This window comes from Armigeres subalbatus, chromosome 2 (assembly GCF_024139115.2).
Source record: "Armigeres subalbatus isolate Guangzhou_Male chromosome 2, GZ_Asu_2, whole genome shotgun sequence".
NCBI classification, from domain to species: Eukaryota; Metazoa; Arthropoda; class Insecta; order Diptera; family Culicidae; genus Armigeres; species Armigeres subalbatus.
Window position 1 is genome coordinate 176,764,794 of NC_085140.1, and position 17,040 is coordinate 176,781,833.

The 17,040-nt window shown below is 44.4% G+C and overlaps 1 protein-coding gene across 1 annotated transcript in view; it reads left to right on the plus strand.

Annotated features, from left to right (window-relative positions):
• Positions 1-9,997, plus strand: part of LOC134215541 (cuticle protein 19-like) — a 39,043-nt gene extending 29,046 nt beyond the window's left edge. The window contains exon 4 of the mRNA XM_062694702.1: positions 9,271-9,997. Coding sequence (XP_062550686.1) covers positions 9,271-9,380 — 110 coding nt within the window. The 3' untranslated portion in view covers positions 9,381-9,997. The remainder of the gene's footprint in view (positions 1-9,270) is intronic.
• The last annotated feature ends 7,043 nt before the right edge of the window (positions 9,998-17,040 follow it).

Consider the following 17,040-nt stretch of genomic DNA (forward strand, 5'->3'; position numbering starts at 1 on the left):
TACATGGCAAAAGCTGGCTGCCAGCTTAATTGACTGTACGATTAGTTCTGGATTTGTTTCGGACATGCAATCCTACATCCCAAGTAATAAATCTTCACATTTGAATTGTGAAAAAATAACCTCTTCAGGGTATACGCACCTTTCATTAATACCCATAATATTATATTTTGCATTCATTCATATAATGTAGAACACCGCTTTTACTGAAAACAAAAGTTCTGACAGTTTTTCTCAAAGGGAAACGCAATGACCAATCTGGATAATCTTCTATATAATAAAAATGAGTTGAGATTTCCTTCCTGACGATTTAACTCGCGAACGGGTTGACCGATTTGCAAGATTTTTTCCCTAATCGATTCGTTTTGGGTTCTACCTGGTTTGTATATACAAAAAGTTGGTGATTTTAACGGGGAAATGTAAAAAATCATTAGAACACAATTTTGGGTCAGCTGTTGAGGAAAACAAAACAAGCACACGGCAATTGATCTAGAGTGCGGTGCTGCAAATAGTTCATTGTGACATTTGCAATGCCCGGGCAAAGCTGGGTTTCTTTCGCTAGTTTTCAATAATTTTAAACAATGGGCGCGAATTTCCTATGTAATGCAACTTAGAAGTTTATACAGACAGGCACGTTCTTCTCCTTGAACATGGAAGGTGTGAAGTTCAAAACAGCTTCGAACAGAATGAGTGAGGTTTGCATTTCATCGTAGGACAGCTTCCGAATTCTGATAACATTCATGAAAGCGTTCTTGAAGCACTTCACTGCGGCTTCCTACAGAGCACCAAAGTTTGGCGACTTTGGTGGAATGAACTCGAAGTCGATTTCTTTCGCAGCGATGGAGGTGTTCTGGAATTGCTGCTGCTAGAATAAATTCAACAGATGTCGTAGTTCCGGCTTTGCTCCCACGAAATTCGTGCCATTGTCACAGATAATGTGGACCGAATGTTCTTTCAAAGCGTTGAAGTAAAACGTCAAAAACGCCTCCGTTGTGAAATCGTGAACAAGCAAGACGCTCATTAGACCGGTAGCGCATTTGGAGTTTTCGAAAGTAAAGTGCTGCGTACCACCTATGGTGAGGTGCAGATGGTGGACGGTGCGTGGAGGAGGCGACCACGAGTTGCATCAGCTGTTGGGGAAACCATCCATCGTTCACACCGCGAAAATCGGACGACTGCGTTAGGCCGGGCACATAGCCAGAATGTCGGATAGTAATCCGATGAAAATCGTTCTCGACAATGATGCAACGGAAACCAAAAGGCGAGGTGCGCAGCGGTCGCGATCGCGAACGACTCGGATAGTCCCCAACGGCGGATCTAACCTACTCCGACGAGAAGTTCCCCGAAAGCGGGAGCTCCTCCGCAACCTGTCGTTTCGTCACGTTCTGCGGCTACGTGGTCACCGCAAGCTGACGTGGTTGGTAGCTGGCATTGGCGTTCTCATACATATTCGACATATATGTTCCGCGGCGGTGTGCTCATGGTCCGATATCCGCAATGGCAGCCTACTGCTGCTCCGTGCGCCAACTTCGTTGTAGGATGTCGGCTATCCTGGACGTCACTCTTGCGACCGCTCTCCACTGTTCTGGGTTCTGGCACATTCTTCTGACGATGTTATCGGTGGTAGTGTCCATTCCGCATGCCTCCAACATCGCACTCCTTTCCGTTTTGTACCGGAGACATGTGAACAGCCGTCTCTGTCACGCCTGGGCATTGCGGACAGGCGGGGGAAGCCGCATGTCCGAACCTGTGCAGGTACCACCTGAAGCATCCGTGGCCTGTTAATAATTGGGTCAAGCCAAAGTTGAGCTCTCCATAAGGACTGCTAATCCACGCAGACACACTTGGGACTAGGCGATGGATCCACCTTCCCTTAGTCGAGCTGTCCCACTCCCTTTGCCATTTTTCTACCGTTGTTGCCGTAATGGGGGCGCTAACCGAGCCCTCGTCTGTCTCGTAGATCAATACTCGACTCTGGAAGTAGCTTCCCAGAATATTGTACAGCCCTATCGGTACTTCCAGTCGAAGCAACGAGTTCGCGATCTCCATCCAGCACGCACTGTTGAATGCATTCCGCACGTCGAATGTTATTACTGCACAGTAACGAATACCGCGTCGCTTGCATTCGACGGCGAACTGTGCAGTATCAACCACCGATTTGATGGCACCCATAGTAGACCGTCCTCTCCGAAAGCCGAATTGCTGGCTCGATAATTCTCCCGCCTCCTTAACGTACAGCGACAGCCTGTTTTGAATAAACTTCTCCTGTAACTTCCCTACCGTGTCTTTTAGACAGATTGGTCTGTAACTGAGGGGTCTCCTGGTGGCTTGCCCGGTTTAGGTAACAGGACCAAACGCTGTCTCTTCCTTATATCCGTGGATGTCCTCTTGTCAAGGCACCTCTGCATGGCTGACCTGAACATGTCCGCATTGGACATTATAGCTGCCTTTAACGTTATGTGATACCATCTGGACCAGGTGCTTTTTCGGGTCTAGGGCCTTTGCCACCGTCACCCTCGCCACCTCTTCGTCATCTGCTCCTATTCTCGCTACTGGCGGCCAATGGGTTGGGCCGTGGTGCGGGAATAGTACGTTGATGATCGTCTTCAGCCTAGTTGGACATCGCTCGGGAGGAGCCAGCGCTCCTCTTATTTTGGGCATCACCACCCGATAGGTGTCTCCCCATGGATTCGAGTTGGTGCTCTGGCACAGACTGTCGACGCAGTCTTTCTGGCTCTCTTTGATTGCCTTGTTTAGGGCTAGCTTCACCGCTTTGAAAATTTCCGAATTTGAATTTTCCAAACTTTCCGTGTTTTCTTCTAGACCCATAGCATCTCTGAAGGTACCTACTATTGTCGAAGTGGGCGACCTTCCACCCCCAGGTTGTAGGAGTAGCTCCCCGACTTTCTCTCCTTGCCTCCCTGCTTATCCTGTACCGGATAGCCAAATGGTCACTGTGGATGTAACCGTTGTTGACCCTCCACTGCAAATCACAGACTAAACTTGGACTGCAGAATGTTACGTCTATTACCGACCGATTCCACTCCGTTTCGCTGGAAGGTACTTCTTGAGCCTTCGTTGCATAGCACGATATCCACCTTGGCTAAAGTTTCTAGCAGCGTTTGCCCTCTCCGATTAGTACAGCGACTTTCCCACTCTATCGCCCACGCGTTGAAGTCTCCTGCAATGACAACTGGCTTGCTATCCACTAGGTCTGATGTCAGCCGATCGGCCTCCTGGATCGGGTAACTTCCGGGTCGTACGGATCGTCGCTGATCTGGATCCATTCACTACCCAGTTCCCGTTATCCGTGAGGATGCGATACGGATGTGCCAGCATAGCTACGTCCGTGCTCGCTTCTGCTGCCGAGTGCCACAGTACCTTCTGAGCGGCCGCACAATGGTTGAGGTTAAGCTGCGTTACTTGCACGGCTTCCTCGTATAATCACTTAACGGGCAGGCAGGTCCACCATGACGTGGTTGTGTTCCTGCTTCCTACTCGCCAATAGCGTACACTATGGTGCTTTATCGCACGTATGCACTTTATGGCCATATTTGCCGCACCGCCTACATTACTCCTGTCCGGCCCTTTGCAAGCCCACGACTTGTGTCCCGCTTCGAGGCAATGGAAGCACTTATCAACTACCGGTGGTTGGTAGAGACTTTCAGCTTACTAACTTTGATCATCTTGTTGGCGTCGGCGGCCGGTAACCTCACCGTGGTAATCTGCGTTCCTTGTGGTCCTCTTCACAGGCGAATGGACGCCTTTGTCACCACCACTCCACCTTGGGTCTTGATGACCGAGGCGGTCTCCTCCGATGTCGTGACCTCATCTAGTTGCTTACATTGGTGGGTCAATTTGTCATGTAGAGCCCTCACTTCTACACTCTCGCCTAGGACCTCCTGGGCTAATGTTTTATATGAGGTACCGCTCGCCTGTGAGCCCTTCCTTAAGACAAGGATCATATCACCCACTCCCGTCCTCCTTATGCAGTGAACCTCTTTACCGCGATCCACCAGTTTTTACGCACTGCGCTTTGCATTGCGCACATCGACGTAGCGCTCTTTCTCTGTTTTAATAAGCAGTGCGTCACCCTTCTCCCTGGCTCTCGCCGCTTTCTTCTTCAATTTCCTGGCTACCGTTTGCCAGGAGCCGTCCGACCGCTTCTGTTTTCTTGGTCGGGTAGGCTTCCATACTCCGGTGGCCGACTGGCTTGCTTCCTTCTTACGCCGTTCTCCCTTGCCAGCATTTTTCGTGGGCCTGCTCTCCTACTTTGCGCTCTTCCTACGCCTTTTTGTGTTCTGTGGATGACACTTAATGCCGGGCGAATCCCTGACTCGCCTGTTTGTCCTCTTTTCTGCCGCTCTATCGCTAAATGGAAAATCTAGCGCCTCATATCCCATGGTTGTGGTACTATGGAAGGAAGTGGAAACAGTCTGTATGCTCTCCTCAGCTTTGCTACAGCCTTCCAATCTAGCCTTAAGCATTTCATGTTCCTGCTGAGCAACAAGAACAAAATTGCGAAGCTTAAGCAGGTTCTGCTTCAGGTCTCTTGACATATTGCCTCGACCAAAGGGGAAGTCGATAATGTCATCGAGTTGCACCATAACGACGGCCAAGCTCTGCAGGACGCCACTTGACCCTACCTCCACCGTATTGTGATGCTGCTTGCCACCTATTGGCGCACCGTTATCGCTCTCCGCGACGACTACTTCCCTACTCGTCTCCTTTAGCTCCATATCTCTCGCACCCGATGCGTTGGGTGGAGATCTCTCCAAACCTCTTATTGTGACGGGGTTCACTTCTGTTTCTTTGTTTGTTGGTTTAGCTTTATTCATGACTGTTGGGTCCCCCTTAGGGCTGCCCTCGAACCCAGCTTAAATAGTCGCCTTCTTGATCCCATGGTTATCTTTGCTGATTCAGTGAGGCCATGCGGGGGTTGACACCTCGGTGTTCAGAGCCGGATCGGCGTAAGCCAGGAAGGAATCAACTGGTCATACTCTCATCTGGTTGGTTAAGCCAGACGGCTGAAATGGGACGGCGTTCCCCAAGACCTGCCACGGTTTTACGGGACAGAAGGCTGCTGTGGCATTAGCCCACCCGCCATTTCAAGACGTTGTCACCCGGCTTTACTCAAGGAGTGGAATGACACAACTGTCAGCCCTTTATTCATTGTATCCATCTCGATTTCCACTCGTGTCCGTTGACGTTGCCGTTTTCGACGCTCCTGGGCTGGGCTAGTGTGCTTTGAGCGGCACGGTCGCTTTGGTAGGACCTGCATGCGGATACATGCAGCTTTTTGTAGAGGTTTAACAGAGCCCACTATCAAACCCCACCACATCCTAGGCAGGCCTCCTAATTCGCAGTGGCCATGGGGAGGGGTCATCAAGCCCTTGGACAAAGTCCCTGCTTCACTCTGACGGAGGGTGTAGTGACAGCGATAAGCAGGACCGCGGTTTTGACCGAAAAAATGTTGCGTTGCTTGGGAAGACTATTTGTCATTAGGTTACTACCTGTGACTCCTAAGCCGATCCCTTGCTTTGAAACGGAGCCGTCGGTGCAGTGATGTTCATGGTTTCTGTATTCCGTGTTTGACAACTCACCCACCGACCAACAAAGAGCCTTTCTGTTGTCTCCTCTCTTGAAGCGTCTCGCGATGGAGTAATTTATATTGGGTGTGGAGGAGTGTCAGCTCTTCGCTCCATGCCAGTGGATCCTGGCCACTGGGGAGACGGACGCCGGCGAAGAATCTGGCCCCCTTCAATCAGGAGAGGGATCCAATGATTTCCAGCAGTAGAAGCGGCAAAGGAAGCAGCCTTGCGATGTGGCAAGAATCGGCAGGTCTGGAGGGTAGGAGACCGTAAATGATTTGAACATAACTCCTGAAGTCTGGGGACAGGACGTTCAGCAAGTTATGGTTTCCAATGTTTGTGAGTTTAGGACCGTTCAGAAGCCGGCTATATATAATGGCTTCTCCAATGTGGAGACGAATTTCTGTTGACGATCCTGTGGAGCTTGAAAAGGGTTTTGAGCCTGGTGTGGCAATTGACTTTGACGGAGCGGAAATGAGGCAGAAATGAGAGGCCACGGTCGATGGAGACGCCGATAATGCGGTTGGGGATGGAGTGTTCCCACAGCTTGATGCACATGGTCCTGACAGTTGATGCCTACATCGACATGCGTGATCACGTACGCCTTTGCCGGCGGCCATGCTAAATCCTACCGAGGTGGCCTAACGGAAGACGGCTCTTGCGGCGGATTGCACTCTAATACGAGTACGTCCAGGTGTGTCTCCGACGACTACCAATATAATGTCGTCAGCATAAATGAAAACGTAAACGTTGGGTATGAAGCGAAGATCCCGTTCATGGCGACCAAAAATAAGATGATCGCCAGGACCGACCCTTGGGGTACGCCAGTTTCCTCCTGGTAGATTCCGGAAGACTGATTTCCGATGAGGACTTGAAATGATTGCCCTTTGAGGAAATTCCGATCAAATGCCAGTATGTTGACCGAGAATCCTCATTCGCTGAGTTGCTGCAAAACTAGTGGTGTTCAGGTCCGATTAAACGCCTTCGAGGTGTCAAGGTAAACCAAATCAACGTGTTTATCCTCATCGAAGGCATTCTGAAGAACATCTCTTACGCCGGCAAAGTAGGTTCCGGTTCCGTACCCAGGACTGAAGGCAAGCTTTTGGAAGCCGAATCTTTCATGGGCCTCGAGTTTCTCGCGTAGACGACGGTTAACTAGCTTCTCGACAACCTTAGAAACGCAGGAGGTATTTCGGTATTTCGAGGCACCCCGAGAGGAGCCGCTATCCTTCGGTATTTGGATGACGTGTCTGAGCCGCCATTCGTCTGGAAAGATTTGGCCCGACCAGGCTTGGTAGACCAAATCCAGGAATAAGGCTTCAGCGGAAAGGGGAAGGTTTTTGATCATCGGGTACCCTATTCCATCTGGTCCAGATGAATTTCCGTTACTCCTGGCGAGGGTAAATGAAGGCTCGGTGGCAGAGAAAGGTTGGTTGAATGAGGAATTTGACAAGTACGGGGGGACATAGAAGTTCTCGAGGGAGCAGGATCTAGTGGTGATGAACTTCCGGATTTCGGCTGGGTACCAGCTTACCGCGACAAATGAAGCAAAATACTTCCCTAGAGCGTTGGAAACTTCTGGAGGGTCTGATATGGTGCGATCTTCAAAGTTAAGGTGGATGGGAGAAAAAATACGCTACGAGTGTTTCCTCCATAGTTCGGCGGCGGGTTGGGCCGAGTTGATGAAGTCGAGAAAGTCCTCCCATTGCATTTTGTTGGCTTCTTCGATGACGGCATGACACTTGTAGTGTTTTTTCTTTGTATGTTTATAGCACACTTACCTTTCTTGGAACACTAGCGGGAAGTCTCCTAAGGAATCGGAGAGTCTTCCTACGCGCTTTAATCACTCTACGCGTTTTGTCCAACCACCAACGAAAGGCCTTACGTCCATGTCGGCTGCTGGTTTGTGGTATAGATGACACGGAGATTGACGGAGTGCTATTCTCAAGGGCGCGTCGGAGGTGGTGGTCATAGGCTTCCCAGTCAGCGGTATCGTATCGCCATCGTGGCCTGGTTCTTCCCAAAAAGATCGGAAGACACTTCCCACTTGAGTATGGGGAGAATAGACCGACTGGCGAAGGTCACGTCGATGGCAGTGGCCAAATGGCCGTTGAAGAAGGTTGGTGGACCACTATTGAGAGGCAGCTGGTAAGCAAACTCAAAAGCTTGGATGTCCTCGTTGAACTCTAGTACCTACGTCAAAAGGGATGTCCTGAAGGACCCCATATTACCACTGAATGCCTGATGTTGGCAATGATGATGATTTAAACATTTTTCCCATACTCAATCCAATTGCTAATAAATATACGAGAATCATGGATTTGCAAACATTTTTGGAATTAGAACTGCCCTACTGACGAGCTGGTACTTATTTGTGCTTGAAATTCAGAAAAAAAAATACAGTTGTAGATGGAAAGCAATGCCATATTTATTCATATCTGTAAGCAATCTATGTATATCCGTGGCGTGACTCTCATTATCTAATAACTACATCACGAGGAGTTAATTTACCGACATTTCTCATCTTGATCATTTTGATTTGATCGTCCAATTAATTTGCTTGTTTTGTCGCTCTGAGGCATTGCAAGACCACAAATCGTCTGCAGACATGATCGCAGCATTCCAAACATCATTTATAATACCTTCGCGTAACTCATCTCCGATCCGAACAAGTCAATCATCACTCTTTTTTGCGGATCCATCTGATGACCTACTGGAACCGAGTAATCGACACCGTCCGCTTCGAAGTGTCAGCTTTGGCTGACGGCGAGCGTAACAGCCGCTTCGATTTGATAAGACAATAAGCCGAAATTCTTCACACCATACCCCTCAATTCGCCCCATCGCTTTCGGTCGGAGCGGCACGTGAGCAGCCAATCTTTCAATCATACATAATTTGCATGAGAATAAAACCATCAACGGGTTGACTTTTCGCTTTGCCAGCGGAACAATTGCCGCGGCGTGGCGGCGTGGGAATGTGCTTTCAGGCATGTAGAGCGCGGTTGGCGCATTGAGGGTGGTAATTATGCACGGTAGCATTTGTTTGAATTGGGGTGCAATTAACCTCTGGTTGCCACCAAAGCCACCATGTGGAATTGCATGGTTTCTTTTTGTGTTACTGCAGGTGATTTTTATTGGATTGAAATGAAATAGATGGAAGAATAGAAGGACATACGTTGGAATTTATTGCGGTAGATCATAATTGAATTAAGTGTTCATCAAGATTCGATAGCCATTAACGTGGAGACGTAATGCCTTTAACATGTCTCTATACAGTTTGCAAAACGCGTGAAACTTCAGTGTGAGAATAGCGGCATGCACAGCTACCTTTTATTATTTTTGTCATTAACTGTTTTAATGGCTTGGATCAAAGGCAAATATGCTACAGTGCACGTCAGGCAAAATAGCGATTTTAGTGTTTCATAGAACGGCTTTCAATTATAGACTATTACAAAAGCTTACCTTCACTCCTATCATTTCTATCTCTCGCATTATTAAACCATTTTATTTTAACAAGGTATATGGCACAATGCCCGCTGTCCACTTCTTAAATCTAGATTCAAAATCTATTACCTTTTACAACTTTCAGGGAAATAAAATCAAACAACATGTACTTTTACAAAATTAGCACAGTGTAAAAATGTCCACATCTCTCAACTCTTTATTCCTTATCTCTTTTGCAGTTCACGTAACGAAGACTGCGCATTACGCCGAGCACGAGCCCACCTACCCGCACTACGGTGATTACCACGACGGATACTACGGCCACTACGACGATAGCCATTATTACTAAATCCATCAGCACCAGAAGAAGAAGGCCATCGGCCAACATTGCCAGTAAATCAGACGACCCAACTCGGCTTCGTTCGTCCATCGGTAGTCTAAAGGAGCCCATCTCACTCTCCCCTCCCGTGGAAATCGCGTCTATTGTTTTAGCTTAAGGCCAAGGTCATCGTCCGATCTTGCCCGTTGGCTCGTATGTGAACCGCTAAGTGCAACCCAACTAGTATTAAGCTCGATGTTAATGAGTACTCATGCGAATAGGTTAGGTGTCGCTCTTTTACGCTCTCTAGTTGTATGGTAGGTACTGTGTGATCTATGTTCTCACTGGGCGATCATTGCATTGAATCGCAGTCATTGCTATACAAATTTCTCTAAATTAGGCGCAAAGTACATCTTGATATTTTCGCCTAATCATCACTTATTACTGGCATTTTTTGCCTTGACTATACTTTTCTGTCTTTGTACGACTTATACTGACTACTATTTCCATCTATGCAGTTCTACGATCATTTCATTTCTCTGATGTACTCTCTTTTACAACTGTTTGTTAAGAATTCTACTATTACGACAAATAATAGATGTAAGTCCGAGAAAGTTATTTTGAAATAAAACAATATATATTCTATACATGTTTGATTATTTGTCATTTATTATGTATACATATCACAAAATAGTTTTATCAAATCCAGATTTCCGCTCGTTCCGAAGAGTACGCAGATTTTCTTCCACATCAATTGGGAGTCGAATCATAATTAATAATGATTTTCATCGGGTACAATTGCCCATTCTGGTTGAATTCGCGGAAAAATAGTTTCAATTATTATTTCTTTATTATCAAACTAAGGCTGGAGTGGCCTGTAGAGTGCACAAAAGTCTTCTCCATTCTGCTCGGTCCATGGCTGCACGTCGCAAACCACGCAGTCTGCGGAGGATCCGCAAAATCATCCTCCACTTGATCGATCCACCTTGCTTGCTATGCATCTCACCTTCTTGTTCTCATCGAATCGTGTTCGAGAACCATTTTCACCGGATTTCTGTCCGACATTCTGGCTCGTGCCCGGCCCACCGAAGTCTTCCGATTTTCGCGGTGTGAACGACGGATGGTTCTACCAACAACTGATGCAACTCGTGGTTCATATACAGCACTTTCCTAGAGAAATACCAGTCTAATAAGCGTTTTGTAGATAGTCATAGTCAGTTTGGTATGGCGGCGAACTCTATTCGATAGGAGCGTTTTGCGGAGTCCAAAGTACGTACGATTTGATGCCTTGATGCGTCTCCAAATTTCTATGCTGGTATCGTAATCGGCGAATTCTTCAACCACCTCGATTTCGTGTTACCACCGATAGAAACTCGTGGTGGGTGGCTTACATTGACCTTTCTTGAGCCTCTTCCTATCATGTACTTCGTCTTCGACGTGTTGATGAGTAGTCCAATCCGTATAGCTTCGATTTACAGTCTTATGTAGGCCTCCTACATCTTTTCAATGTTACGTGATATAATATATATGTCGTCGGTGAAACCAAATAACTGGACAGACTTCATGAAAGTCGTACCACTTGTGTCAATTGCTGCCCTTTGTATTATTCCATCTAAATCAAAGTTGAATAGCAGACACGAAAGACCATCACCTTGGCGTAGCCCTCTGCGCGTTTTTAAAGGATTCGAGAATACCTCTGAAACTCGAACTACATCAACTACAACAACTACATCACCCGATCCATCGTCGCCTTGATCAACCGCATCAGTTTATCCGGAAATCCGTTTTCGTGCATTAGCTGCCATAGCTGATCCCGATCGATTGTACCATATGCGGCTTTGAAGTCGATAAATAGATGATTATTTATTTTTATGTTTTCACTAGCCGACCCGACGAACCTCTTATCACCTAAAATTGATTTATTCTTTGCTTAGTTCTCGAGTTATGCAGAAATTTCTGTTTCATTTGTATGGGAACCCCCCTCTCCAAAGGAAGAAGGGGCCTCGAACTTTCTTAAGAACCTTCCCTGGCCCCAAAAACCCCTGCATACATATTTTCAAGCCGATCGGTTCAGTAGTTTCGGAGTCTATAAGGTTCAGACAGACAGAAATTCATTTTTATGTATATAGATTGTTGTATCCATCTGTCGTCATGGTCTTAATGTATTATACTTATTTAAATAATACTAAACAATTAATTGAATAAACGTGATGTACGTAAACGTTGTCGAAATGCTTCCTTAGGTAAATTAAAGTCAAATAAAGAATATGCTTCTCGAAATGCTCTGCAAATAGAGTTGATTGGGTCATTGGGTCCATAAATAGTGTTCCTAGCTGTTAGTTGTATCAGTTGCCTCGATCAAAGGATAGGTTCAGGGGCATAAAAACGAACACGTTCCAGCAGAGCAGGGCAGTCGACTTCCTATGGATTAGTTTGGCGCCATAAACTGCCCGGTTATTTTTACGACGTACATGTAGTGGTTCAATTCCTAGTAAGGCACAACGGTGTTCATAAGGAGGCAAATTTAACGGGTCACGCCATGGCAGATTCCTCAATGCATGTCGAACAAATTTTCTTTGTAGGTACGCTTCTATTCTCGTGATCCATAATGTTTCATTAGGAGACCACACTACAGACCACATCCATATTGGGTGTTAAACTCTTTAGCAATCTTTAGGATGAATCCTAGTTGACGATTGGCTTTTCCCGTCACATAAGAGTAATGCAGCTTAAATGTTGGTTGGTAATCCAACAACACTCCAAGATCCTTCAGATTATCCACACGTTCAATTTGTTGACCATTTATGCTGTAATCATATAATATCGGAGACTTCCGTCGACGGTATGAGATAACGCAACATTTGGAGACGCAAACTTGAAGGTAGTTCATGAGACACCAACGTGCGAAGATATCCAAAAGCTTTTGAAGTTCCCTACAATCTGCGTCACTTCGTACGATGTGTAAGATTTTCAAATCGTCTGCGTAAATTAGTAAACCACCGTCGGCCAGGAGAATACGCGTAGAGCTCACTATCAAACCCCACCACATCCTAGGCAGGCACTACAACTCGCAGATGGCCTGGGGAGGCATCGTCAAGCCCTTGGACATAGTCCCTGCTGTCCAGGGTGTTGCTAAAAGTATAGCCTTTTTCTTTTCCAAAGGCTCTACATTCCAACTGGAACTTGGCCAGCCTCTCAAATTATTATTCTACTTCCATTTCCTCAGTTATTACAAGAACAATTCCCACTCAAAAACTTCATTTACCAGATCAAGAATAAAACTCTCCATCTCCGGATTTGCAATCCTACGCCTTTGATCGCACTTCAAGTTAGAACATCTGGATTTCTTTCCTTCCGGGAAATTTCCTCAAGCATTTATTCTTGCAATCGAAGAATTCTTCTTGAACTTCCAATTCCAACCAGCTTTCCTTCAACAACCTCCTTATCAAATCCTGCAGGAAAGCTTTCACAAAGTTACAAAGTAATTTTTGACGTAGGACTTACGTCTATCTTTACTATACTGGGTGTCATTTAGATTTTTGAAAATCGAGAGCGTTACGCTGAGAGGAAAGATTTCAATCGTTAGTAGCGCCTTATATTTCGATGGATTATGAAGATTTATATATCAATTTTCTAGTAATAGATCTCACTTCATCCAAATTAGTTCCCAACGAAGGGTCAAAAACATTCTCTTGATTGAGAATGTCTTCGAAGCTCCGTGTAACCTGATCCTCAATTGGACTAGTGAGACCTAGACTAAAATTATGGGCACTCTCGAACTGCTGAGCAAGTTTTTGAGCCTTTTCGCCATTTGTTAATAAAATTTTATTTCATTCTTTAAGCGCTGGAATTGGCTTTTGAGGTTTTTTAAGAATTTTTGTTAATTTCCAAAAGGGTTTCGAACTGGGATCCAACTTCGAGACATTATTCTCAAAGTTGGTGTTTCTCAGAATAGCGAAACGTTTTTTAATTTCATTTTGCAAATCTCGCCAAATGACTTTCAACGCGGGATCGCGAGTTCTTTGGTATTGCCTTCTTCTCACATTTTTAAGACGGATCAGTAGCTGAAGATCGTCGTCAATAATAATGGAGTTGAATTTAATTTCACATTTCGGAATTGCAATATCTCTGGCTTCAACAATTAAATTTGTCAAAGATACGAGAGCATTCGTCGAATCTGGGATCCGATTGGAATTTCCCGTCATCAATTTTGCACGGGAATTCAAAACTTTTTTGCGTGAAGGGCATTCCCAGAAATTGGATTTATGATTGCCCCCACAATTTGCGCACTTAAATTTATTGGAATCTTCTCTCACAGGACATGCGTCCTTGGCGTGAGAGGTTCCACCACAAATCATGCATTTAACATCCATGTGACAATGTTTGGTTCCATGACCCCACTTTTGGCACTTACGGCACTGGGTGGGGTTTTGAAAATTTCCCCCAGGCCTGCGGAAATGTTCCCATGTAACACGGACATGGGACATAATACAGGCCTTTTCCAAACTTTTCATATTATTTAGTTCACTTTTGTTAAAATGAACTAAATAAAATTCTTGAGAAATGCCCCTCTGGGAAGTACCAGAGCGAGATTTCTTTTTCATCTTAATTACTTGGACTGGTGAAAATCCAAGTAATTTAGAAATTTCAATTTTAATCTCATCCAGTGATTTGTCGTCACTAGGGAGACCTTTCAAAACGACTTTGAACAATCGCTCAGTTTTGTCGTCGTATGTGAAGAATTTATGGCGCTTCTCAGTTAAATACTGAAGAAGACGTTTGCGATCGTCAAAGGATCCCGGCAAAACGCGGCAGTCACCCTTCCTAGCAATCTGAAATGAAACCTTGATCCCCTGAAGGTTACTCAAGATTTTATTCCGAAAGCCAGAGAACTCGGCAACAGATACAACAATTGGCGGAATCCTTTGTTTCTTCGCATGAATCGAATCACCTGGGCTAAAGGTAGATTCGATTTGCTCAATTTCATCATTAATCAAATCGAACTGATTGCTTAATTCGATAGGAGAAGAAACAATGTCAACATTAGATTTAGAAGGAATATCTGAAGTCTCCAGCTTCCTTCTATTTTTTCCGCGCTTGGGCTGGACGGCCTTGAAACCTTGTTTCTTTGAAGGAAGTGGAGAATTCAGAGACTCCCCCTTCCTCTTGTTTTTGTTAATACTCATTGCTGCGCGTGGAGACGTGACCTTCTAAGAGGCTTTTTCCCAGAACGGTGTCCCTGCAGGATTACCACCGCTTGTTGGAATTTTACTTCCGCAAACGGGTCCAACGTAAAACGCAAAGATTGTAACGGGATCAGTGGGTACAAATAGCGCTGAGAAGCACTGTTGAAATTAAAATAGCTTCGGGTAGTATTAAAAACTTCCTTCCACAAAGCACGATGCGGTCTGAGGTTAGGCTAACACGATGATACTTTTAACGCCCAGGGAAGTCGAGACAACATGAATAAAAAGTAGTAAGTTCAACTTTACTACATTTTCAGTAGTAAACGTCACTTGTGGAACATGTTCGTATGAATAAAAGAGACTTTACCACACTACACATTTCGAACATACTACAAACAACTGATTCGGTATGAATAAAACAAGAGTTTACTATTGATTTCTTGTAGTCTGCTCAAGACGTTGCTACTCATGTGTCAAATGCAGATTACTCATCAGAATCGAAGCGTATCGGCTTTGTTCTTGAAAATAGAAGTCCAATTTAGGGAAAACAAACAAAACAGACATGTCTTTTGTTGATTAGCCGCAAAAAAATGATGAAATCATCATCGTCATCATGGGGTCTATTTTGTTTTGACGTTTCTCCGTGTAGTAAATGGTAGTAAACTGTAGTAAAGGCTAAGTTCGAATGTAGCATTTGCCATAAGTTCGAAAATGTTTTTATTCATATCAAACATGTAGTTTTCTCTGTGGACTTTATTTTTGAGTAGATACTACAAGCGCTGAGTTTTGCTACTTTTTATTCATACGACCCAATTTTCAAACCGAAGATTGTCGGGCTAATCGGAAGCTACTTTGGACATTTTGAAACAAAAATTATTACGTAAATTACTTACTATCAAAGTGCCACTTTCTGTTTTAAATTTGGTATTTTTTCGTGGCATTTTTTTTTTTTAGAAAATCTAAAATCCAAAGTAGCCCCCAAAGTTACGACGGTACCTAGTTTTCTTCTTTTTTTTAAATGATACGATATTCCGATTTATATTGGTTGAAACATCGAAAAAGCTTAAAGGGGGCATTTCGGACCATCCTTTTCTACTTTGACTTAGACCAATCATGAAAAAAGCTGAAAATATTAGTCTTTGAAGCACCCTCTGAAAAAAATTGCCAAGGCATTAGCAGTAAAACCTTCCAATATCCAATGATGCAAGATTTCAAAAGTATCATATAACCGTGGAACCGTCTCAGCGGTGATCGTCAGATGAACAACTTGCACGCTACTTGATCGTAAATTCGTTGCAGTAGCTTTCGAACAACTAACAAAGCTTTCGGACTGGAAAGCTTTGAATACTCTGTAGGGTGGGATATTGCTATGCTAACGCTATGTGGTAAATGTGTTTCACTGCATATCAGACTAACGCGTGCTCCAAAGGTATTTTATTAGCTTTTCTACCCTTCTTTCGGAAGCTTCCAAGAAAGCGTCAATAATTTTACTTGCCTTAGAAACCACGCAGTTAATAACTGTGGAAGTTCTGACTGAACACTAAGCTGCGAAGCGGCAGTGTTCCAGTGGGGGATGTACTAATTTTCTGTTTGGATACATTAAAATAATCAAAATCAGTTGGGGGTTGTATACACGTAAAAAACGTTAAATTGTCCATACAAACATGTTTCCAGTAAAAGTTAACTAGATAGCAATTGAAAATGCATTAATACATTGGCCCTGTCGAATGAGCAGGTTGAAATTGCTCGAAGTTATTCCCATCCCGCTCGTTTCTATTTGTCGACAAAAGAGGACGAGCTGGATGTTTAAATTTTTTTTTCAGGTTGATTTGATCAATCTGACAAACAGCATTTTTTTCCAATAAATAAATCTGGCAACGGCGAAGAGATAATTATTTTCTTGTGTATGCACACTAGGGCGGTTCAGATTTCAAAAATGTTCGAAAAGTGCAACTCCCATATGTCTCTCAGCTTGTTTTTGATGATTAAGGAGTACTGGCCAAATTTCAAGCAGTTTGGAGGTGGTTTACGGTGGCGCAAATGCAATTTATGTTTATATGTGAATGAATATGACCAAAACTTAAAAATTGTTTAAAGTATCCTAAAAATGTCAAATGGTTATAATATCAAATAAACCACCGTAATTTTAAGTTCGTTTGCCACTGCTAAGATGAGGCCAAATACATAATTTTAGTCATAAAACCGAGTTGATTTACTCAAAACTAATGAGGTTTCATTTATGTAGATTCAAAAAGTGGAGACTACCCAAGTAACAATTAGCACTATATTACGCCAAACCGTCATATAGCGCCACTATATGGCTATTTAAAAACTTCTAAGCATTAAAGTAGCACTATATGGCCGATTTGGCGAAATATAGAAATATATTGGTTACTTGGGTATGGTTGAATTCATAACGGTTTGACATTTATAGTATACTTAAAAAAAATTTTAAGTAGACTTTGCGCCACCCTTAAATTATTTCCAAATCGCTTGGAAATTTG